The 26,619-nt window shown below is 38.5% G+C and overlaps 3 protein-coding genes across 3 annotated transcripts; all 3 read left to right on the forward strand.

The window, feature by feature from the left end:
- The first annotated feature begins 1,162 nt into the window (after positions 1-1,162).
- On the forward strand, positions 1,163-2,589 carry LOC129101866 (epigen-like). The gene is made up of 5 exons (XM_054611819.1): positions 1,163-1,230; positions 1,475-1,591; positions 1,968-2,088; positions 2,259-2,408; positions 2,547-2,589. The coding sequence occupies exons 1-5, from the start codon at positions 1,197-1,199 to the stop codon at positions 2,587-2,589; spliced, it is 465 nt and encodes a 154-aa protein (XP_054467794.1). The 5' UTR covers positions 1,163-1,196.
- Positions 2,590-5,490: 2,901 nt separating this feature from the next.
- On the forward strand, positions 5,491-12,467 carry LOC129101789 (proepiregulin-like). Its single transcript, XM_054611714.1, has 5 exons — positions 5,491-5,530; positions 10,149-10,231; positions 11,179-11,300; positions 11,384-11,530; positions 12,275-12,467. The coding sequence occupies exons 1-5, from the start codon at positions 5,491-5,493 to the stop codon at positions 12,339-12,341; spliced, it is 459 nt and encodes a 152-aa protein (XP_054467689.1). The 3' UTR covers positions 12,342-12,467.
- Positions 12,468-18,588: 6,121 nt separating this feature from the next.
- Positions 18,589-25,351, forward strand: areg (amphiregulin). Its single transcript, XM_054611820.1, has 6 exons — positions 18,589-18,625; positions 19,285-19,461; positions 19,932-20,160; positions 20,454-20,618; positions 22,191-22,301; positions 25,290-25,351. The coding sequence occupies exons 1-5, from the start codon at positions 18,589-18,591 to the stop codon at positions 22,282-22,284; spliced, it is 702 nt and encodes a 233-aa protein (XP_054467795.1). The 3' UTR covers positions 22,285-22,301; positions 25,290-25,351.
- Positions 25,352-26,619: the final 1,268 nt, after the last annotated feature.

A 26,619-nucleotide genomic window follows, 5' to 3' on the forward strand; every position in this document is an offset into this window, starting at 1 on the left:
TATTATTAAGGCATGGCGTAAATAACAAGCTAGCTAACAAGCCAGCTGTGCGCTAGTTGGCTAGCTAGCTAGCTTGTTATTTAACAATACTTCACTGCTTCCTTACGCTGTAAGAGTGTGTGGATGAAGCATTACGTTGTTAAATTTTCTCTGTGCTATCTAACGTTACTATTTGTTTTTTAGTCGCTACTGCAACACATCAGCTCAGTGAATAAGCAACTTGCCGTTAGTCGGTTTGTTTATACGGAAGTTAGCCCGCTAAAATGGTCACAGTGGCAACGGAACACATAAAAATGGCGGCCGCACGGACCATCCTGCTACGTTGGTTTGAATGGGAATGTCCCTGTTCTACTCCTATTCTATTTCTATAGGGAATTCATTGTATGACTTTAGAGATTGGCTGGCTGTTGATCCGCGTGCAACATTGAAGATTGTAAACTTTTACAGAGAACAGTACAATAAAGGAAGATAAAAACACAAAGCAAGTGTCAAGGCAAACCAAAAGTTATTATTGTTAACGGTGTGTGACCGATCTTTAAAACATAAGCAAATTACTGATTAACTATTAATAAAGGCACTAATTAGAGCTCATAAACCCTTTATAAAAGGTACCTCAGGAAGTGGTGCTGAGATTTTAATAAAATAAGAGATGGCCAATTTACAACTGAAGGCTCATTACTCTACATTACAACACTGTATATCCCAAACTTTGGTTAATAATTCTTTACTCAATTTTTACAGCCTTCGTCCTCTCTGTCTTTTCAAAAAACTTAGAGGCTGCCACAAAGAACAAATAACATTATGTTATCCCCCCACCCCCCTCTGAAGAAATTGAGGCTTTCACAACACCTGTCATCTTCAATGTAGCAACCTCTCAAAACTGCATATCTGCCACGGCATTGCGTGGGTTCAAATAACTTCCAAAGAAGAAACCACGAGTAAAGAGCTCCCGGGCAAACGCGTTCCCCGACCACCATCATCAAACCGGTTTAGACTTTCATGCAGAGAAAAGAAAGGAAATGCTTCTCATTTAAAAAAAAAGAAAAGAGCTGAATGACGTTCAATGGATCAAAGATCCATTGAACGTCATTTTTAGTGGTCGAGAGCTCAGTATATAAATTCAGCTGAAGCGTGTTGCTGATCACACAGAGGGAGCTGAGCTTAGAACGTCAGACATCACACCGGCAGAAGACAAGATGTTTACACAAAGACAGATGTATGCGGAGAACGGTAAGTTTCTAGTTTATTCTATGGTGTTACATTTTAAATTATTTTAATTAGGCGAGTTTGTAGTTTGTTTAAATAAGCTGAAAGGTCCTTGCTTTTTTTGGTAATATAGACCTTTCTATGAAAGTAGAAAAAGGACAATTGTTATACCAAATTGAAGGCAATTCTCTATCAGATTTGGGGGTTTGAGGAGTTAAAGAATCACAGCATTGGTAAAATAAAGAATCTTATCCTCCATGTATTCCAGCCCTCCTCACAGCAATGGCAGCGCTGCTTCTCCTGACCACAACAGGACAATCTGCAATGCTGACCACAGCAACTCCTGCTCTGTCCGACTCATCAATGACCACACAGCTCATCAACAGTAAGTGTCATCAGTGGAGTCGTTTTTTTGCCAAACTGTGGCACTCAATGTGCTCTTAAATGAGGAGCAAAACAGTAGGGCAGTGGCTCTCTCGCTTATTTTGTTGACTCTAAATTTAAATTTTTGTAAAACAAATTCATCATAAGGCAAGTTTTACATTTCTTGTTCACTCAGTGATACATTTGTTTAACTATTGTTTTATGATGTATCCATATTTTTGGTTAATTGATTCATTAATTGTTTAATTTCTAAGTTAGTCAGTTAATTAATTGGTGGAACAAATGGGCCCCCATACATTTGTGATAAGAAGTTGAGAATGTATTATGAAGCCTCTCACCCTATCTCTCTCTCTCTCTCTCTCTCTCTCTCTCTGCAGGCAGTATGGAGAAACCTCAGGTTCGGCACTTATACAGATCGTGCAGGAGTGAACATGAACAGTTCTGCAACAATGGTGGAGAGTGCATGTACCCCCAAGACAGCGACAAACCCCATTGCATGTAAGCGCTATCTCCCATACGTTTAAGCCTAGCCGATAGGCTCACCGTTTTCCCCCGAATTTGTTTTAGTTATGAAGATTAGAAAGACACACAGCCTCTCATCCACATGCACATGTTGGTTCGTGTTCGGCTCTGGAATGTGCTCACATATTTGTCTGTGTAATCTGCAGCTGCCAGTCCTCCTACACCGGGCATCGCTGCATGTTCTTGAAAAGCAAGGCTAGCTATCCACATCAGGTGCAACTGATTCCCATCTGTTTGGGGATAGCCATGCTCATCGTTGTCCTGGTCGCCACAATTTACTGCTTGGCCTACAAGAGGTGAGTATCTGCAGGCTTTCTGCACACAAAGCTGCATAAAGTAATAGGGGAATGTGGCAGTGGGAGGAATGTAGTATTGATGTATTGAATTGGTAACAAGAATACGTTCTAATTCATATGATTCTTTTCTTTCTGCAGGTGTATAAAATCAGCATCGCTCAAAAAAATCAGCAACATCTGAGTTGACAGTGTGACCCCCTGTTCGTCATCTTCATCATCACCAATATAAAACAAAAAGCATCATACTGCATTACACACAGCGCTGGAAAACATTTACAAAGCAATTAAGAGACGGGCTGGATTTTGTGTTTTTATTGGACTTTTCAATGTGCATAAAGATGACCTACTATTCAGATTGACATCATTCAATCAAGCAAGGAAAAGACTAAACCGTGTCTATTTATGTTTAACAGATATAAATCACTTTATTGTCCTTCAAAGAATGAGGGTGAAATTGTGACTATTTATTGTAATATAGCAATTAACTTATTGAAAGTGTTAAGTGTTTTTACTTTTTGTAATAAAGTTTATTAAAATGTATGTGTTGTTGAAATCTTTGTTGATTAAAGTTGAGTTAACACAAACAAACACATCATTATTAGCTTGTAACTTAAGGAAATGGATATTTTGTCTAATTGTATGGCTCAACAAGCATTTTCTTTGTTATTGCACCATTTTGGAATATTAAATTTAACAATAAATAGAATAAACACACATAATAAAATAAGTTTTATGTGCCTTTAATATAAAAAGGCACATAAAACACAGACACATGTAAACATTCAACAGTTAAAATCTGTGAACAAATTGGTAACCATGCAAGGAAACAAATGGCAAAGAGGGTTTCTAATATAATTAAAGTATGTGTAAACATTCACCAGTTTACCCAGTACCAGAAATACCAGTTTAACAGTAAGCCTGTACAGAAACTCAGGGTCATTAAGATACTTAATAAACATAATCCTTTTACATTATAATAGGTGCAGGTAGCCTATGATTAGGTTGGATTTTTACCAAAGTATAGTCTAGATAAAGTACAACCCTCTGAAGAGGTGGAAAGTATCTCAGTCGAATTCTCGATATTTCACTGCGTTTAAGTTTAATATTAGTTGGACAGAGATTTTTTATTTTTAATTATACTCCACCACATTTCAGATGGAAATATTGAGCTGTTTTTTATAAAGCTGTTTTTACTCATTACTAATGGCTAATAGATTCAGTTTTTCCAAACAAAATAGTTTGGTAATCTAATGCATTGTAAGAGTTTACTGCAGAATCACCAACAGTATAGTATCTCCACCATGACCGGCTACAACAATAAAATTCTCCTTGCATGTTTAACACAATCAGACCGGAGGAGCCATTTCGCTTCATGATAACTGCTTATTTTTGCTAGGAATTTGAAATTTTCTGCTCTTATTGTTGCAAAACATACTGATGGCATTGGTTACAGAAGGATTTCTAAACTTCTGAATGTTCCGGTGAGCACTGGGGCCATAATCCGGAAGTGGAAAGAACATCATTTCAGCATAAACCGGCCACGACCAGGTGCTCCTCGCAAGATTTCTGACAGGGGAGTGAAAATAATTTTCAGAAGAGCCAAGAACCACTTGTGGAGAGCTTCAGAAAGACCTGGAATTAGCAGGTACAATTGTTTCAAAGAAAACAATAAGTAATGCACTCAACCGCCGTGGCCTGTATGCACGCTCACCACGCAAGACTCCATTGCTGAAGAAAAAGCATGTTGAAGCTCGTTTAAAGTTTGCTGCACAGCATTTACACAAACCTGTGAAATACTGGGAGAATATAGTCTGGTCAGATGAGACCAAAATTGAACTCTTTGGATGCCATAATACACACCATGTTTGGAGGTGAAATGGCACTGCACATCACCCCAAAAACACCATACCAACAGTGAAGTTTGGAGGTGGGAACATCATGGTGTGGGGCTGTTTTTCAGCATACGGCACTAGCAAACTTCATACAATTGAAGGAAGGATGAATGGAAAAATGTACCGAGACATTCTTGATAAAAATCTGCTGCCATCTACCAGGATGATGAAGATGAAACGAGGGTGGACATTTCAGCAACACAATGATCCCAAACACACAGCCGAGTAAACTCTCAATTGGTTTCAGAGAAAGAAAATAAAGCTGCTAGAATGGCCCAGCCAATCACCTGACTTGAATCCAATAGAAAATCTATGGAAAGAACTAAAGATCAGAGTTCATAGAAGAGGCCCACGGAACCTTCAAGATTTGAAGACTGTTTGTGTGGAAGAATGGGCCAAAATCACACCTGAGCAATGCCTGCGACTAGTTTCTCCATACAGGAGGCGTCTTGAAGCTGTCATTACCAACAAAGGCTTTTGTACGAAGTATTAAATAAATTTCAGTAAGCGTGTTCAATACTTTTTCCCTGTGTCGTTCCATTTTATTACACATAACTTAATTTCTGAACTTATTTGTTTGGTTTTCTAATAGCACATTTAGAAATATATTTACTGATAAAAATGGTGACGTGTTCAATACTTATTTTACCCGCTGTATCTTCACATAGCTAATCGTTTTTTTGCAACTATATCAAAGCTATGAATACAGTGTATTGCACCTTTAAGTTGGATTTTGAATGAAGGACCTTTACTTGAACAATGTAGAATAACTACGTTTCCCTAAATACACATTGTTAATACTTATTCCATCAATATCTATCTGATATAGTACAAATATAACTACAAGTACATCTGAATTTAAAGAAGCCCATCAAGGATAAAAAAGGATGACAGGAAACAGCTCCTCGTTTTGTTTTGTTGATTAAAACGGTGCCTTCAGGGTTTTTTCACTTTGACGTTTGAAGTGTGAAATTGTCTAAATTACAGGCGTCTTTCACCACACCCAGAGAGCAGGATTAAGCCCACTGGTTTGGTTGGTTGTCTGTGTGCCAGGAGAGGAGTCGCCTGCCCCCATTTTTTTTTATCTAATCGTTATCTTTGGACAAATCGGAAGCGCCAGGAATCCACATAATTGTGTCTTACCTGCGTGCGCCACTGAGCCTCCTGTCAGCGACCTGTCGACTCTGAAAATGGGGAAAAACAAACCCTCAGCGCTCCTCTCGCTTATCGGTGAGTTTTTGTTTGTTTTAAACGTTTGTCTTTGTTTTTAACACTGATTTGACGATGTGATTGATTCGGGCTGTTACCTACACGGAGCTTTAACGTAGCAAAGGGGACCCGCGAGAAGAGGCATTAAAGGCCACTGGTAAAAAAAAAAAAAAAAAAAAAAAAAAAGCAACTTGCTGTTATAAGGTGTGCATTTTTGAGCCACTGTTACTTGAGTGTTTTATACTTCCTTATACTTTTACTCCACTGACTTCTAGTTCCTCTTTCTTTTTGTGCTCGGTGTTGGAAGAAGTATTCGCATCCTTTACTCAAGTGAAAGTAGAATTACCACAGTGTAAAAGTACTACATTACAACCCCTACATTTAAGTAGTATCAGTAAAAATGTATTTTTAGTAATCAAAAGTGAAAGTAGTTTATTTATAATGCAGCATGTTATCATATTATATATATCATCTGGAGTATATTCATCTTGTTATTTTATAATATTTCACAGGGAATATTGTTCTATTTACACTATATTTTATTGAAAGTGGTTACAAGACCTACATAACATGATGCAATGTTACACATTAAAATACCCAGATGTGTATTTAAGTAATTAAAGGGACCTCAAACATGTATATTGAATGGTAGCAAATAATAACTCTAATAAATAATAATCCACTAATGCAATATTTCACATCAGAGTCCATCCTGCCGTGTAATGATTTCTTCTTTTATACTTAAGCAGGAAGCGCTTCTGCTATTTTTGTGAAATTATGGATGCAGGACTTTCACTTGAGTGGGAGTGTTTTTACATCGATAATTCCTCACCCGCCACTGAAAAATGCTGCTAATGTCAAATAAAAATATCTCCAAAGTGTCATAATTTCTTAACCATATACATAAAATCTTTTATGGAAAAATAACTTAATTGGAGGCAATGTTACTTCATCGGTTTAAATTCAGCAGTGTTTATGCACCCATGTGAAAATAAAAACCTATCAATTTAAGTTTAAAATTTAAGTTTCTCTGTTTCACCTAAGGTGCATTTTTGTTAATTAGTATTTTACATGGTTTTGTTCTTAGTAAAAGATCAAATTTCCTCTTCTATCACATATTAGTCAAGTGATAAGTTATCGCAGAACTTGAGGCCTGTTTCTTCACTTTACGAGTAACTTCAGAAATGAGTGGAAGTTTTTGGAGTCGGGGCGAAGGACCTCATGCGTTGATGAGCTGACGCACGCACTGGGCTCAGAGCCCGAGGGATGCCGAGAAATGCTGGTGATGAAACCATGATGGTTTATTATTTGGAAGCAAATGCATGCGGTCTGATTAAATCTGTCATCTGCTTGTTGCTCGCGTTCATTTTATCTGGAAAGAGTCATATAACATTCTAGCTTGTATAAACTGACGAGCGCCCAGTAGACATCATTACGAGTGAAAGTCCCGAATTTAAAATCACACTTAAGTACAAAAGTAAAAGTACTCATTCTGTTATTATGACATTATTAGATGTTCAGTTAGTTCTAGATCCTTTATATACAGTTTGATGGTTCATTACGGTGGTTCCCAACCTAGTGGTCGGGCCCCTTCAAAGGGTCACGAGATAAATCTGATGGGGTCGTGAGATGATTAATATGGGAGGAAAAAAGAAAGGAAAATATCTCTTTCTGCGTACATTTGTATTCATGTTTTGTTTTTTCTGAAATATTAAATAATTCTACATTATTGGCCCTCAAGCAGATATATAAGAGGGAAATAAATGAGACACTAGTTATTCATAAGGTCCTCACAAGCCAAACATATCTTGTTAACTGCAAAATAAAAAGTTATCGTAGCAGTAAAATAAAAGTAGTGGAGTAAAAAGTACAATGTTTTATGTCCCACGAAATTATATTGTATGTTATCCATGTAATCATAAACCAGGAAGTATGAAGACCGCAAACAGGGCATGTGGGAGGGGAGGGGAGGGGAGGGGAGGCGGATTGGGTCCAACAACCATCATTCAGCCAGGAGACATCTGTTCGTTCTCCATGTGAAATGGGAAGTCTACATTGATTTATTTGTCACACAACTTGCGAAAATGTAGTTACAGCACTACCGTGGTTATTTTAACCCAGACGACGATCTTTTCCAAAACTCACTAAGTAGATTTGTTGCCTAAACCTAACTAGGTATTTCATGATCTTTTCCTTAACCTATCTAAGTAGTTTTGTTGCCTAAACCAGAGTAATCCACAATCTTTTCCAAAACCTAACTAAGTACTTCAAAAACATTTACTAAACCCAACTTAGTAGTTTTGTTGCCTAAACCTAACTAAGTACTTCAAAAACATTTACTAAACCCAACTTAGTAGTTTTGTTGCCTAAACCTAACCGAGCTGTTTCCTGTATAGACGGAAGTTTATTTTGAAAACACTGTATGCATGTAACAAGCGTATATTGACATGTGTTGCTGGACTTTCGTAGGATAATGCACAAAAAATATGGGGGAACTTTCGTAAGACTTCATACGAGCCGAGCCGTCATATGCCAATATGTTGAGTCCAGTTTGATGGAAATCCTCAAAGTACAAAAACTAAAATTGTGCTTAAGTGCAGTTCCTTCAGTACCGTAAACACTACAAACCCTGAGAGGAATCAGGAATCTTCTTTTTTTTTTTTAGGAGAAAAGAGTTTTGTAGTAATTTCATGCTTCTATTCGTCCCTTTGTTTATTACCACTGATCAGCCACACATGCCTTCTTGTTATTAACCAGTCATCATGATAGGAGTTTCCCTGCACTGATAACTTTCCCTCCTTTTGCTGCTTTCGATAATGTGGGTCATATAAAGCCAGCCTGTTGTGACTCGCCTTTACCCTAGATTTGTTGTATTAACCAGCTCAGTGCCAGACGAGAGTCACATATCTTCCTTAGTGTGAGAACCGTTGGAAAAAAACAGGTGCAATTCCCGTCCAAATTATAGTGATTAAAGGAGGTAGGATGAGTATCGGGATCACGTCGACGTGTCGCTGTGACTCAGTGACTAATGCTATAAATGGGCTGATTGGACAGCGATATTATTAGTAATATAAAAGTTGCTTTGTTGATACTTCCATCTCTGCACTTTAAACCAATCAGCCATGTCAGAAACACCCAACAACCAGACTGAGTCCTCTGGCAGAAAACACAGTGGAAAATACCTCTGCAGCCATAACAACAGGCTGAAACCCCGGATCGGGCAAGATGATGGCCGGGCTTCTATAGCGAGTATAACCAGCTTTATAACCAGACACATCTTGCTTTCAGGTTCATGTGGGTTTTTTTGTCTGCAGGAATGTGGGCGTCTGCGGATGCAGCGCATTATAAAGTTTTGCAGGCTGGTACAGGCCCCTCGAGCCACACCGCTTCATGTCCTATAGTTGCCAAGGTTTGGCAGGGAATTGGACCTTTCTCAGCACAATACTTGTGATTTATGAAGGTTATCTAAATGCTAGTGTGGTGGTGTCTTATCTAAACATTGTCAACAAACATGAATCCTTTTAGGGTGTTGTGGACTAAATGGTCAAGATACTGTAACAATCCCCTTGCTCATATAAAATGTAATGTTACAAATGCAAATTTAAAGCAATTCAAATTCCCCAATGTAGTTAATCTGTAAAACTAAATAATCTTGTCATGTGGAAATGACAAGTGCACCTGTAGAGTTCTCTGTTTGTATGTTAGATCAAGGCTTTATGAACAACAACAACAGTCATTTGTTATGAAAAGTGAAATTAGGTCAAAGTGTCCATGTGGGAAAAACTTGTAAATTATGAATTTAAGGTTATCGTCAGCTTGAATAAAAACCAAGAGGTTACCTCCGGGTCTGAAAAAATAAAGCCAATGCAGAAGTGCATTCTCACTTCTGTCCAGCAGGGGGCGACTTATCTGGTTGCCAAAAGAAGTCAGACTGTATATAAGTCTATAAGAAAATGACTCTACTTCTCTCTTGATTTATTACCTCAGTAAACATTGTAAACATGAGTTTATGTTCTCAATCTCTAGTTTCAAGTCTTCTTCAATACAGCATGATGTTCATTTGGTAAAGTATGGTCCATTTAGAGTCAAATAGACCATAAAGTACGGTTTGCTTTAGGGCGGGTCGACCTTGACAGGTGATTGACAGGTCGCTATCACTCTTTTGTCCGGTCTGGGAGTTGCCTGTGTTTTCTTCATAAACCTTTAACCCTTTCACAATGTGTGGGTTAATTGTTAAATTTTGGTCGCCTAAAAATGTCTTATTCAGCATTCGGTTATACTTAGCTCCACCCTCTTGTGTTAATTCTGGTTGCAAAGAAACAAGATCACAACGGCCAAAAACCAATATGGCGACGGCCAAAATGCCAAAATCAAAAAGGAAGTCCACAAACCAATTTGTTACGTCATGGTGACTTATTCCACTTCCTTTACACAGTTTATGGTAAAAACATTTCAAATATGAGGTCAAAAATCATATGTGAAAAGAAGTGTGTACCGAAATGCCTTAAAACCGTTCAAGTTATCGGTCCGTCCCCCAAAAGAGAGTTCAAGACCAACACAGGGCTGGTTAAGCTCAATAGAACTGACTTTATGACCTTGAAACCAGTGTAACTAATGACACCAATATTCTCTTCAACAGGTGTCATGCTGCTCTTGCCGTACGTTTTCACCAGGAGCGTCTCATCCAGACTGCAGACTGCAGACAGCACCTCTCTAACAGGTGTTCACCCAGACTACTGCAACACATCACATCGTTTGTCAAGTTTAATAAATGTGCAAGAATGTGTCTATGAAATTTAGGTTTAAATACATAATTCCAAGAATTATAATGCATTTGGACAACTGGAAGTAATCTCATACAGTAAGGGATGTTATTTTCTGAATAACTGTAGATAATGTTGCTTGCAATTTGCATTTTGGATTTAAAAAAACTCAAAATAAAAATAAAATCTTAAGGTTAAAAAAAACAAAAAACATAACAAATGTTGATCTTGAAACAGGAGTAGAGCTGAAACGATTTGCTGATCGAGAGAAAATTGGGCAACTATTTTGATAATTGGTTATCAGTTTAAGACGCTTTTCTTGTCAAACACCAAACATTTGCTGCTGTCAGATTGTCCAATGTGAAAATTTGCTACTATTCTGTTTGATACAATTGTAAATTGAATAGCTTTGAAAACAAGAACAATGCAGAAGTCACCTATACTGGCCACTTATGACTTTTTATGATTTTAGCTCAGCCAATTTTGATATCGATTTTTTACATCCAACGTTCTGAATGAAAGACACAAAACAATAAAACACATGTTGACTTCGAGGGGGTAACATGTATGAAATCCTATGTGACATATGTTTTTATTTTTATTTGTTCAGCACCTTTTGAGACAAAGTTACAGAGGGCTTGACATTGTAGAAAAAGATAAAATATAAAATATTTATACTTTTTTTGAAGAACCTGCAACCATCGAATGTTTGACTTAAACGATTAATCATCAAAATAGCTGCAGACAATTTGTCTTTCTATTATTAAATCAAGTTATCGTTGCAGCTCTTAAACAAATAACAAATAATAAATAATAAATGTTTGTGATTCCACAAGCCTCAGAGGCAGAGTTTCCTGTGAAAAAGCTTTCGCGTCAGCTGACCTGTTGTTGTTCTTTTCAGGTCAGGGAGGAGAGCGCCCTCATGTGGTGAAGCGGTCGACACAGAACTGCGACAGCACGTTTGAAAGCTACTGCATGAACAAGGGCCAGTGCATGCTACTGGTGGACATCAACGAACACCACTGCAAGTACGATCCTGAATCTGTGTGTGTGTGCTAGTTTAAATCACCAGTTGTGAACATGCATGACTCTTTGTCTCTTCATGTTTCAGGTGTGAGAAGGGCTTCTATGGCCCCAGGTGTAGCAAACTGGAGCTCGTCGTTCAGCAAATTGCAGAAGAACAGATCATTGTCACCATTTTCTGTGTGGTTCTGCTGATTATAGGTCTGGCCGGAGCTCTGTACTTCTGCTGCAAATGGTACGGAATTAGTCTGTGAATGAACACGTGTTTGCAATAGTTTAGATTTTTTATGTGAAATTACTATTTGCATATATGAAGGGTAATTGTTAATTTTAACTTTGATAAATGTGACTTGTTGTTAATACCTGTATTTCAGGGATGTAGCTGACCAGGGATACTACATTTAACTTATAGCTGGAGTCTACTAGAATCTAACATTTTACATGCTGTAAAACAAGTATTTCTAAGTAGGCTAATTTATGGCTATTATTAAGTCCTCAAGTTCTTATTTTTTCAAAACAAGTGAAAAAAAAAATACCATTACAGAGAATTCTATTCAACCTGTTGTACAAGAAGTCACCAGGTTTTATAAATTTAAAAGAATACCGTGACATTTTTCATGTAAATCTACCTGGACTGGGAAAAATAAGACTTTTAGGGATCCATTAACAGACACCCCTTATTTTTGCTAATGCATTTTGTTACTGGTGGCATGAAAACAAAGTGCAATCATTAGATTTGGAGTGTGACTTGCCTCCGCATGTCAACAGGTGTACCTTCTGTTTCAAATCAAGCCCCTCGTTACGTAAAGTCTGCCCCAACAACCTGTTTCATGCGGAGACAAGTCAAACTACAGACGATGATTACGGCCTCAAAGACTTGTCTTTAGACATTAGAAGCTGGTCACCCCTGAAGTTTTCAGCTCATCCCAAGAATACAAAGTTATTTAAACGGAATATGTTCTGTGTTATTTTTTTACAGGTATAAGAAAAACAAATTCCCACGTCAGCAGAAGCGGCAAGGTTACAAAGGAGTCCAGACAGCTTAGAGTGACACACACACACACACTCACTGCATCCACCACTGGAAAATGCAAACCAGGATATCCCGAGTTCCCTAATGAAAACATTTCAACATACAGCACCATGACGTTACCTGATGACCTTACACTCAGTGGCCGGTTTAGTGGATGTCAAACGGCTTTGGATCGCTTCATCAAGCAGGCAGATCGACACAAAGAGATTAAAAAAATACCCAAAAAGAAACAGCTTTGTTTGCGGTGCGATTGTTGTTACCAGTCGCACTGGTTCGTGTTTCAGCTCCTGCTGCCCTCGTGTTTTAAAGGATGAATGGTTGAGATTCACAAAGGCAGTTTCTGTTGGTTACAATGATAGGGGGTCATGGAAAAATCATGGAAGAATGTGAAAGTGTAAAGAAATATAAGTGGTAAGCGGCTGTCGAACACCCATCGTAGTGATCCATGCTTTTAGACATTTTGGTCTGTGAAACAAAAGGTTAACCTACTTGTTTTTTTTAAACTTCTAAGGCAACAACCCATAGCTTAGCTAACGGACATTAAAATGATAATTATCAAAGCATTTTACCCCTTGCTAAGCCACGTCAAGCTGGCAGAGCTACCATGGAGCCCACACTGTCACTAATTGCACTCCCTAAATAAATATTATAACATTTTTCGAAAAAAACATGTTTTAGAAACGCAGTGTCCGAGCCTGAAAAAGAAAAAAAAAAATCAGCAACAAAAGCGTTGCGGATTTTCGCGCGTTCAGTTTACATGTAAAGTCAATGCACAGACGCGAATATTCGTGTAGACGCGAACTCGAGCCTTGCGTCGCGAATGAGGCGAAATTGTGAAATTCGCGTGACGCTGTGTTGCGAAAGCCAATCAGCGTTGAGATTCTCCTCCTGTCATTCTGTCATCGATCCGAGCTCCGTTCAGAAAACAAGCATTTATGAAGGGATGTCCTTGTCGTCTTGCAGAGAGAACTAACAAAACATGAATTCTGACTTTTTACAAACAACCATCATTGTGTTGTTATTTCGGCGTCCCTTTTTGTACATTTATTAGAATTAAATCACAGTAAAATGGTTTATTTTCGGTCCATACAGCTGTAGTAAACCAGCCGACGTGTGGCTTGCTGGATTCAGTGAATACGCGCCACCGGATGATGTTATGAACCGAGACAAGACGGCGTTTAGTTTCCCGGGATATCTGGGACTGCCACAACAAGTATAAAGCAGATATAGTAGTTATTTATAGTTATTTATGAATGGTTGATGGCGGAAATAAATGGATGAGTTGACAACGGTTTCCATGGAGATGAGACACTCCCCCTCTGCGACACGTCTAGCGCGAATGAAGCGAATAAACACAAACGGACCTGCGAGTAAACTGACGCAAAGACACGTTGCGAATATTCGCTTCGCTTTTGGTGTGAACACGGCATAAGGAGTCTACCGACCAGAGTCGGATAGTTGTAGCACCCTGGTCAAAGCTGGCTGATGATTTAATGATTGGCCAGTGTGCATTCGAGGGCGGGACTAAGGAAAGGGTCAATTGTGCGTTAGCATCTTCACATCAGGCTCTTTGTTGCCAGTTAGTGTGAGATTGAATATTTAAGTTTTTGGAGAGCTAATTTTTGAGGTTCGAGAGATCAAAACATTAAACTTAATGATAATAAAGTCTTAACCGTCATTCCCCTTCAAACAGTGCCGTCCTACACTATTTTAGAGCTTTTCATTTATATCTAACACCTCTGGTTAAACTTGTATTTATTGTTCGCCTTTTATAGCTATTATGAAAATTAAAAAATAGCCATTGATGTCATCTAACTGGCCACTGAGTGTAACAATTATGTGTTTTATTATTTGATACTTTGTTTCTTCATAAAGTATTCTGGTTTTGATAATTTATTATGTAGTATTAAAGTATACACTGGAATCTTGTTTTGTTTTGGAAGCTCTGTTACTGCTACAAAAATGAACTTGAATATTTTCTGTTCTCTGTTTCATTGACTTTGGTCTCACTTCATATGACATTGTTGTCTGAAGGGCACAGCTGGGAGTCTTCACATTCTTCTCAAGTCTTTGTATAGTCCACATTTTTCTGCTATGTGATCAATAGTCCTCTTGAAAGAAAAACTCTTCCTCTTTTTTTATTCTTTTTTTTACACCAAATTATATTTTTGCAATGGCAGTATTAGCTGTACAATGAAATATAAATTAAAGTAAATACATTCCTGTACGCAAGTTGTGCTCTCCTTTATTTAAATTCTGACTCTGTAGAACTTTTCTGGACTTTGGAAATTGAACCATTTATGCAGATGTTTTTGCACAATAATACCTTCAAATTGTAGGTATGTAAAAGTGAATCATCTGCTAAGTAAAAGAAGTTTCCAAATTTAGGTAACAGTGGGTCAGTGTGTATTGTGTTGCTTCTTTATTAAGAGTTCTACCTAAAAACTCAATATATAGCTTCATGTATCCTCAAAACCTCTAAAGACCCCAAGAGACAACATGAAAGGTGTAATTAATAAAATAAATAACAGCTGGGTTTGATTGACAGTTCCAGGCACCTGGATGTGTGAGCCATCATCAATGTTACCAGTTACACCTGTGCTTTCCTGAAGACCTCTGAAAACTTCCAAACTAGCCCAGTCTCACAGGAATACATGAAATTGTCACCACGTATGTTTGGTAGGCATTAAACGTGTTGAAATAAAGTGTGGGAAGTATAAAAAACAATGCCAGTGGACAGCCAATTGCTTTTTTTTCTCCGTGGTGAACGCAATGTTGCCTTAACCTAAAACTTTAGCTTGAGAGTCGTGAAATAGAGTACATTTTAAGAGTATTTCACAAACTGCCGTGAGACTGGGTTGTCCAAACATATAGGACTAAAAATGACCAAAAAAACCAGGGAGGACACCTTTGATCAGCAGTGCATTTGATTCACTAACCTGTTAGTTTTAGATCATGACACATGATAATACAAGTGGGAAAGTGTTGCATCTATCATTCCTCAACCTAAGTAAATCTTACAGTTTGTATTGTTGTATTTGGAATTTTATTGGAAAGGTTTATTTGGATGTCACTAGAACCTTTTAACTTTTAGGAGCAATATTCCCTTCAAAGTTGGTCCATATTCTGTGCAAATGGATACACATTCCTGCACACACTTAAAATTGACAAGACCTACACTTTTGACAAGATGGATGAAAGAATCTGAAAATAATGCTACAGTGGGTACAGGGTCAGACAGCTGAGTCATCGGCAAGTATCAGTATTCAAAGGTTGTATTTTGATTTGTTATTGCTCTCAGGGTGGTGCACAGAAACTTACTGCAAAACACGTCAGGTCCTTTTAATAAACTCAACTGAGAACTGCATTAAAACATGTTTTTAACTGTTAAGATTTATAAAATAAGTTTCACTTTTGCCCTTTGATTTTGTTTTTTTTATATCTAATTTGTGAAAAGCAATTACTGCAAAGAATTTCAAATAAATTTGAAATTCTTTTACTACAATTCAGACATGACATATATTTGATAGCGAGGTCACGCTACACTATAATGCAAATAAATTCGACAGCCCTTATCATCGTCTGTTCTACTGAATGCTGTGTCCGGTGTTGAGTTAATCTATAACACCCTTTTACTCTCGGCACCCTCATTAGTGCTTCATCCAGAGCCAATGAGCCATTTTTAACACACGACTGGAGCAGCTTTAGATGTTCTGTATGCTAACGAACAGCATTGGTCTCACATAAACATTAACTCACTTAACTTAAGACATACTTAAAAACAGATAAGCATGCGCTCACACACACAAAGACCCACAAACACACCCACTCAGTGGCTTACATTCTGTTCTATATATAGCACCTGTGGATAAACATATCCAAAATTCAGGAAATGCGGCGCTAATCTTCACACTGCTCTATCTGTGTACCTGTTATTACCTAATCACTGCATAAGTAATAGTAGGTTGCTCATGCAGTGAGTAACGTGGTTGATGGAAGCCCCATTAAGCTACATCCGCTTGTGTCATTTAAGAAAACAAAAAGTTCAACGTGTACCATTTGTTTTGCAGCTAAAGGCTGGTTCATGTTGTGTTTTCACTGTTATTTTGTCAGCCACTTTAGCAGCATGGTTATAGGGGTGGTACTGTGATGTCCACTACTTTGGTGCAGTCTGAAATATCTCAACAGCTACTGCCATGAATTACAGACATTTGTGATCCCCAGAGGATGCATTCTAATGACTTGGGTGATCCTTTAGACTACCAGAAGGTCAAATTCTCCACTTATCCTGTGAAATATCCCAACATCTATAACATAAATCGGCACAAAAATGTGCACAGACATGGTTCCCAGAGGAAGAATCCTTATGATGCCCTGACCATTTTACTCCAACAGCAAGTATTTTGGTTTGACCATCCTATTAGCCCAAACTGTACTTTGTGTTTAAAGTTACAATGTGTAGCATTTAGGGGATCTACTGACTGCAATTTTATAAAAAATATATAAGTTTGTTTTCTTTAGTGTATAAATCACCTGAAAATAAGAATCGTGCTTTCGCTACCTTAGATTGAACCCTTTATACTTAAGTATGAAGCGGGTCCTCTTCACGGAAACTCAAAATCCTAAACACTAGACCTTTAAAAGATGGGACACCAGCTAAACATTAGCATGTTGGTACGTTTATATCAGCATTTAGCCAACAAATAAAAAGAGTGGGAACACAACAGAAACTTCTTCAGGATAGAATATAGCTGTCACCTGAAAGCCATTTATACCATTAGGTGATACAAATCAAGGCAATCAACCTTAAAAGGCCAATCTAAGGAAGGCCTGAGACCAAACACAAGGGAAAAAATGGTGGTCAGCTACCAAGCTTGTAAAAGTTTTGTGGTAGTGCATAATTTTTGACAAATCTGGAGGGCTGTATTTGTTTGTCAGAACGCGCCATTAGCTGTGTAGCAGTGTGTTTACAGTGGGCGGCTGTCATGAGGTGCTTCTCTCCAGGGTCGTGTCAGACTTTCCACACGTTCATATCACGCATCCCCAATGCCATTACACATAATCCAAACAATTCAATTCGACAGCCCTTATAAACAAAATACATGTCGAGGAGCTTCTGGTCGTTTGTTGATGGCCCAGGAATGAGATACAGAAGTTCCCAGCATTCCTTGCAGGTTTCTGTTCGGATTCCAACGAAGCACGGACGATGGGACAGCTTCTGTGTACAGACACAACAACATAACCCAACACACCCATCTGAGCAGCATCCCCACCCATGCCTCTGGGTCTCCTCACGATTATGGTGTGTACTGAAATAATAATTTAATTATCGCCACACACACACCAATCATCAGACACTGAAACAATCTCTGTTGAACAACACAGAGCAGACATGGAGTACTGACATAATAGTGACAGAGTTAAAAATAGAAATAAAACAATATATAATTCAGTGTGAAAGTGCACTGTTTAAACAATAATAAAACGTGATTTATATGTAAGTCAAAAAGCAGGTGAATTTTGACTTACAAAGGTGAATTTGCTGTGTTCATGATAACCATCCCTGGACATATTTCTCACCTTTGATAGACTACCAATCCCCAACCACTTTTATGATCCTTCTTTCGATTGACCATCTTTGTACCTTCAGTAAAGTTCATTAAACCCTTCCATAACATATAAAAAAAAAATCTCCAAATAAAATACAGCCCTTAAAGTTGCTATTTTTCATTATGTTAAAAGTTTTTAAGGTTTTAACCTGGTTACAGTATTCTGACTGCATTTTGACTCAATAATTATGGCTTAATCCGTGACCATAGAGGGACACGAGTGGAAGCAATAAACAGTTAAAGAAGCAGGAACTCATGTTTGTGTGTGTGTGTTTTTTATGGCGACCAGATACTTGTCAGAATACATCAAACTTTTTTGTGTCTCGATCTGGTTGGGATTTATAATCCCCCCGACAGAAGCCTCGTCATGTTTGAGAACATGAGGTGCAAAATGTGTTGCCCCAGGCATATTAATCATTAGACACACACAGACACACACACACACAGACACACACACCCTTCTTTCTCCTTGGAGTTGAGAGGCAGGCAGGCGTTGGCGTTGGTTATAAAGGCTGCACCCAGGAGGCAAAGGGAGCAAAGAACAATCTCTAACAGCAGGGGAGAAACACACACACACACACACACTCCAACACACACTTGCACGCACGGATTAGCACAGGACTGCCGTACACACAACACTCTTCCTGGGATATGAACCCTCTCACCATCACCTGTCTCCTGTGCTTCGGTAAGTTTGGACTTGTACTTCTGTTCTGTGTGCAGAGTATGTGAATCAATGAAATGTAAAGACGATAAATGTGAAATGATATGAGGAAAGAGGAGGAGGAGGAGTGTAGGAAGGAAGAAATGTGTCTGCATGTGAGGACAGGAGAGACATATTCAGGTGTTTTTTTAATTTTCAGAAGCACGTCTCTATGTGAAAGGTCAACATATTTTAAATACTTCATTGGCCTTTTGGTTGAGTCTTGTTCATCATTGTTCTTGGCTGGTGTAACCCTAACCCAAGTACAGTGCAGTTTTGGACGTGGACTGGTTGTACTGGTTTCAGCTTCTAATTTGCAAGCTCTCAATATTTTCAAGATGAATGGATGAGTCAGATGTAAACGTCTGCAATTTCCTATGCCAATTGTAAGTAACTAAGCAACCTTTCTTCCTTGTCCCCATAGGGAAAAAGATTAAATGTCTTTATTTATGTCTTCTGGATATTTATAATTTTCATGCTCCCAAAAATGAGCGTAGACATATAAACACACGTAAAAAACTGCATTATGATGTAAACTTTGACCCTAACTGCCTCTTGCTGCTCATCACTTTCATATCTAGATGTAGAGTTGGGGTGATCTCACTCATTATTCACGTTATCTTGGTGTCTTGTTGGCTTTGCAGTAGGCTCCGGTGCTGTAGGTGCTCAGGGATCTGAGGCCACGTTCTCCGGTGAACTGGCCGGAGTGACCGGGGGTCCGGCCTCCGGGGAGGTCCTCCAGATTTCACTGGGTGACGATGACGAGCTGGAACTAGACGAGGAGGTTTCGGGAGGGGACAACGAAAATTTCAGCCTTGTTGGTACGACCATCACAACTCTTTTCATCTTGACTTTTATTTTTATTCCACTTCAAATGCTAGTTAATATGGGTAGAAGCTGGTATTTCACAGTTAATAGAATAACTAAATCTGTGATTGGTAAATATATATTTCTTGAACAAAATGGGGAAATGAAGAAACTAAATTGTCAGATGATATTCTGTTTATAGATAGGCAGAGTATCTCTGCTTCCAGAAATCCCCATGGAACCTTATTTCGTGTTAAAATATGTACGGTAGTCTATTGCGAGACAAATCTTTTTTTTATTTTTGGTTTGAAAATGTTGGTCTTACCATCACAAAAGTAAAAACTATTCATAACTTCTGAGCTTTTTTGGTTTAAAGAAATGTGTCTTTTATCAAGACCTTAAGTCTAGAGAGTCCTCATAAGTTAAACTAAAACAATGGCATAAACTTGAGCAACAGTTTCACCTGCAGCTTCTCCTGCCACAGTGTTACATCCCAGTAAAGATGAGAAGAAGAAAAGGAAAGGCCAAGGCAAGAAGAGGAACAAGCACAAGAGCAAAAGCACGACTCCTCTCAACCCTGAACACACGTTCTACGCCAACGGATACACGTCGACCCTCGGCACCACAGAGGATCCCTGCACCTCCACCCACGTGGACTACTGCATCCACGGTTACTGCAAGTACATAGAGGGCCTGCAGGAGCCAGTGTGCATGTGAGTACAGCGTCTGTTCACTATGTGTTGACCTCCTAAATCAGAATCTTCAGAATTTATTTTTGCGGAACTTTCTGACGAGCAAGAATAGAAAATTAAATAACTAAATTATTATTTCAATTTACCACAAATTATGAGAGATACAGTTGATTTCCTCATGTTGACCTTATTCAGTGCATCATACAGGTGTGACCAAGTTTCCGTACCTGCTTCAAACTTCTTTTAGTTTAATATTTAACATCACATCTCCTCTTTGGCTGATCAATCGGATCTGTTAACTCTCCGCTCTGCAGATGTATGAAGGGTTACGACGGGGGTCGCTGTGGGATCCAGTCTCTTGGGGCGACTGGGTCGGATCAGATCAGCAATACCGAGATAGTGCAGACGGTCTTAGTGATCATCGCTGTGGTCCTGTCGGTCATCAGCTGCACCGCCATCTTGCTCATGACTTGCGCTCAGTAAGTATACAAGTAGCTCACACACAAGCAGACACGTATTTTCATTTTGGGTAAGTTTGTGTAAGTGGGTGGGAAGACAGTGAGGGATCAAGTGGTAAAACTGGTACAATGTCCTCAATGGCAGGTGCATATGTGTACCTCAATGCTATTCTAAACCCGGCTTAAGCAAACAAAGGTGGCAGTGATACGCATTGTTGTAGCCTACACGTGGGAATTTAGCCAAATAATAACTGGGAGATACAGAGGAAAATCATATTGAGCCCCAAACACTGTGAACGGACAAGTCATAAATATAACTGAGTACATCAATGAATTATATTGTTAGTTAAATAATTATAAAATCAATGTAAATCTTTGTAAAAAAATGTGTACACCATCAGTTGATAGCATAAATTAAAATCTTGTCTTTTACTCAAATTTTACTCTTCTATTTATTTCTTACTAGATCATTTTATTTCCTACTTTTGCAGGTCACTGGAGCCATCTAATTGATTATCTATTCTTCAGCCTCCCCAAGAAAAATATCTTGTTTTCCTCAGCTCATTCCTCTTTTGTATAGTATAAATAAAGTATAAAATATTTTTAATAGAGATCAAAAGACGTTCAGTTTGTACAGGATCTCTGTATATAACATTTAAAATTGTTCAAAGATTTTACTCAAAAATCACAACATATAAAACTAACTATGAACCAGATTAGACTATACTTGAAACCAATGTTACCAGCTTTTTCTCTCCTGCTTTGAAACCTGATAACACATTTCACAATAGCTGTAACTTTAATAAGACAGTGGTTTGGTACAAAAGCCCTCTTATTCTTGTCAGATTTTTTTATATTTTTTCAGAACATTGATGCTTCAGCGAAAAATGCATGAGGGCAACCATCCACAACCTGCAAATCTCTGCATAACACAATCCAAACATCCTGCCCAGAAACACTTGGCACTCAAACACACTGACACATCAAAAAGCACATTAACACACCCAAACACGCCCGCACTATACACGTATTGCTCACCGCCTTCTCAAGCTTGACTCAATGACTACAGCCTTAATGTCTCATTCTTACTTTTATTGTAGACTTTTCATTTGCCCCCTAAACTTTCACATGGATGGATGTGTTACTCATCAACGGCCATTTCTTGCTTACTGTAATGGTTTGACGAGTCATTTGCTGTTTGACCACAGTTCCTTATCAATATGTTATCAAATTACATCTATTGTTGGCATGTGGGGCAAAGTCAGAGTCCACTGTTTTACAGCCACACGTAGCCAAAGTACTTGGGTGGGGATGGTGACAGAAAGTAAAACTTAATACTTGGTGAGCGAAACTACCTCCCATTTCATTTCTGACCAAAACAGCCAGAGTATAAATAGTCTTCTAACAATTTAATGGGCTTAAGCCTTAGAAATGCTGCCAAAATACAACAAAAACGCTTCTTGAATGTCATTTGTTCACATAGGATAAAAGATGTATCTGACTCTCCTACCTTCAAAATAATTTAACTGTGATCGTCTGATAATCACAGGAAGTATAATCGTCTTTTATACTCATGTTGGATGTCTTTTGTAGTTACAGATCACATAAAAACTTCCTGGCATCCTACCTGGGAACTGGGACTGAGCAAGAGAAGCTACAGAAACCCATCGGGGACGTTGTGGTATGAGGGTGTCAAGTTACGAGGTAGGTTTCAATGAGGTTTTGACTTATCACTCTCAGTGTACTTCTTTCAGCTCAACAATTAATACTGCGTCAATTAAATTGCCATTCATAATATCTCAATACCCCTTAACTTAAAAACTTTAATTAACAGCTCACTAAATAGTGATTGTCCAATTTAGTACCTAAGCTTTCATGTGCTAATCCTGCACATGTAGAATGTCCATGTTAGTTTTTTAGCATATTTAGTTAACCTCATCTTGTTTTTCTAAAAGTCTGGGCATTTTAGTCTTATCTTAATCCAAGAAAACCGTAAAAATTTGTATTATTTTAGCCAATGAAATCGATTGACATTTTTACATATACATATATTTGACATTTCAGTCTTTGTCATTGAAAAACTTTGTTGCCGAACACATTCAGTCATAGAGTTAACGAAATCAACAATGGCTCTAATGTAAGCTTTAAACGTTAGCATGACAGCCTTGCTTTCTACATTAGTAAGCAAACGTTTCTTCAAAGAACAGGGACGTTGTCTTCTGCATTTTTGTGGGGTTACAGAGTATGTTATAAGAAAAAGAAAAAGCCCTTTTCACACCTAGCGCTTCCAGGGTGTCTAGTATTTCCCTAATGTGTGAACTGTCCTGGACAATACTGTATTAGAGTTTAGCCCTAACGTTACCAGAAACCCTAGCCAAACTTGCTCTAGGAGATAGCTATTGCAAACACATCAGTTAGCCCTAAAAGTCTTTTCTCTTGTTAAGTAATTTAATTGGCGAAGGGTTACCCTTATGTTATAACAAAAACAGTCTGTTCTTACATTCATCCTTATCATACTTGTAATACTGTGAGCAGGTACGGTAAAGCTCTAGGGTACACAATGCTATTTCTCCATATCATCTTTATGACCATCAAATGGTGAAAACGTTTGCTGCACCTTTAGACATGCACCTTTAGCCTCAGTCTTTTAGCACAATATCATGAATATAGCAAGCAATTGCATATTTAGGACCACTTTACAGAGTTTTTTTTTTTTTAACTAGTCAGCTTAAAACATTAAAGCTTTAGATTCAGTAAGATTTAACCATGTAACGTCAGCTTAACTAGCTAGTTAGCTATAGCTGTCAAATCTACTGGCAAAATTTCTCGAAAAAAAAGGTTATCAACTATAATGAAGGAGCTATAGTTTTCTAAATTAATAATAAAATAATAATACATTCATTAATAAATGACTATGTTAAAACTAGAATGGGATAATCAATAGCAAAAGTAACTAAGGTGAAGGGGCTTAACAAGCAGTCAATTGCTGGGACTCCAAATGAAAACCCAAACTAATTCACCGAGCTGATGCTGTGTTAATGCCATTTGTGCAAACGTGTTGTTATGCTGTAAGAAGGACATGCAATCAGACGCTCCTATATTTCCGGTGGTGTATATTTTGGTGATTTATTTCTCCCAAAAGTCTTGCTTAAGCCCTCAGAGGGCGGTGCCGGGTCTCTCTGCTCACGAGAGCCTTAAGCCAAACCGGAAAGAGTGGGCTCAGAGAGTGACAGAAGAATCCGTATGCCTGTTGTTGTTGTTATTGAACACAGAGGGTTGCATCACGCAGAGAGGAATCCCCACTAGAGGAATTATCCAGGATTTGCCCGGGGGATGTAACTGCCTGTCGCGTCACTGCACCAGCGCATACCAGCTTAGAGAGAATCCGCACACTCGATCGTACACATTCACCTATGCGTCAAAACAATAACAGTACTGACACATTGACTCGACACAAGATGAGCCTGATGTAACAGCTTAATTACTCTGCTTATTCGTGGTCAGATCTCACTGAGCTACACACGCAACCCTATAATCCCTGAGAACAGTACCCTTGTTCCAACGGCCCGTTATTCTGAAACCCCAATAGTCTGAAAAATGTCCCATTGGACGGAAATCCTTTTAGTGTTCCAATGGCCTACAACAAACACACATGCACAGCACATGGCTAATTATTATGCACAATGATGTCATCAGAGTTTACCAGTCACAATCTTTTTCTCCTAATATGGCAGGCATGGCCCGCCCTACTCTGCCTCTGATTGGCTTACCCTGATATCCTTACCCTAACCCTAACCAATCTCACTCATTGTGCCTAAACCTAATCAACCCGACCAACCAAGTGTCCATATTGGATATTGTTTGCGTGATATCTCAATAAGATATAGACAGATTTTAACATGAGCCAAGGATGATAATAATGGAACATAGGGCTAAAGGGAACATATGTCCTAATTTGGATGGTACATTTTTTTTATAGGTGCTGAGGGAACTAAGGCCTGACCTCATGCGCAAATGATCACGTGTTGACACAGAAATTTTAGCCTTGAGACAAATAATGTGGCCGTGCAGCATTCTCCTCACAACTGTATGAACTTTATTTTTCAACTTGTAACTTGTTGCCTCAAGAATGGGCCGACTGCCGTAGGTTACATTCTTTCATATGACTCACCAACGTCATGACGTTAAATTCCCTATACTTAATGGTTTGCAGGCTTTAAATAGTTTTATTAATGTGGGAAAATATTAAGTTGCAACAACAAATTCCGACGGAACAATGACAAGAAAGGAGTGGTCAGACAATTGGACAGGTGGTAAACACAATAAATAGTTTTATAAGATTGTTACATCTTATTAGGAGCCAAAACCAAAAGTGTACACACCCAGAATGTTAATAATCAAACCATGGCAAGTACAGTAGGGCAACGTTGAACCAGGGTGTTTATTTAACTGTTTAATTTGTATTACAAACGCAAACTTATTCTATTAGAATAATTTGTAAGATGCTATAATCACGTAAAATATATCTATGAAATGTGACTTTAAAAATGTACTGACAATCTTTGACAAAGCAAACAGAATCCAAATAGCAGTTTGGATTTCTTACGAAATTGTTTTGCTTTTACATAATATGCTTTTTGACGCTATGTTTACACAATTATTGACTTTTGATGTCTCTCCATTTGTCCCCAGCCAGCTGCGCGACTCAAAGACGAAGTGGACAAGAGGAGTCTGAGGACCCGAGAAAGCAGTAGAGTGAATAGACTGCTTCAATAGATGCTGTGTAAAAAAAACAAAAAACAGAACTTGTTAGATATTTTATAGATAATTTATTTAGTGTGAATATTTATTGCTAAAGAATGTATGAGTATGTTTGCATGTTGGACTATTGCTTTGATGTCTTTTATGTGAGAGTATGTTTCGGTTTTATTTATTGTACTGCTGATGTTATAGGTCAACACTCCTCATATCGCTCTGGAAAAGGGATGGAATTTGATCACCAATAAAGTGTCTCAGTGTTATGTGAAAGAGTTATTTATTTATGCATCTCGGCCTGAGGTTTTGTGTTTACATTCCCATCCCTGGAGGCAGCCCATACCTCTGCGGCGCGCTCACGCAAACACCTTGGCCTTCTAGCCAAACACATATTCACCGGACGAGCATAACCCTGAGGGAAGCTTTCTCTGACATCAGCGAGGAATTCAGAGAATCGTGAGAGCACCAAAAAAGAATGGGAGGCTGGAAAGTGTGTGTGTGTGTGTGTGTGTGTGTGTGTGTGTGTGTGTGTGTGTGTGTGTGTGTGTGTGTGGTGACAAGCTGAATTTATATTGCCTCAGCGTTTGACTCTGAGAAGATTAAACATCATACTGCCCACAACAAACACAAAGAATTACACTTTGCTGTCTTTACACCACCCGCATAGAACTGCCGTGTGTTTCTCAGTGCAGTGATGTCCAAAGCTTTGTGAATGGGTAGACGACATGCTGTTGCACAGGTGTACTGGGAGTGTCTGGTCTGATCTATTTGGGGAATTTTCCAAGTAACTTGGAGGTTATCTCCTAAAGCAAATACAAAGAAATACTTGAACATAATGAGATGGTTCAACTTCAGGACAAAGGAGCCTAGAATAGACTGTCAAAGAGGGTAGCATAGTTTCACACAAACACAGGGAGACAGGTCTGCAGCACAAAGTGAAATCAGAGAAAAAGAAAAAAGATCTAGGGTGAGTTTATCAGATACGTTAGGGACAGCGAAATATGGAGACGGAGGAGCGACAGGACAGAAGAAAACAGGGGAGGCCACTATTGTATTACTTCTGGATGCAACATTTTTAAGTCAAGGACAAATAGTTCTCTGTCAAGAACTGCCACTGAAACATACAACAGTACTGCAGGGTCGGAGCATTTAAGTTCCGTCCACACATCATGGGAAAAACAATTCATCGCTTTACATTGACTTTGTATTGCGAGAAGGTTCATCCTAGTCACTTTCCTCTGTTAGCAAACAACAGAAAAGATGCACA

This window comes from Anoplopoma fimbria, chromosome 13, assembly GCF_027596085.1.
Source record: "Anoplopoma fimbria isolate UVic2021 breed Golden Eagle Sablefish chromosome 13, Afim_UVic_2022, whole genome shotgun sequence".
NCBI classification, from domain to species: Eukaryota; Metazoa; Chordata; class Actinopteri; order Perciformes; family Anoplopomatidae; genus Anoplopoma; species Anoplopoma fimbria.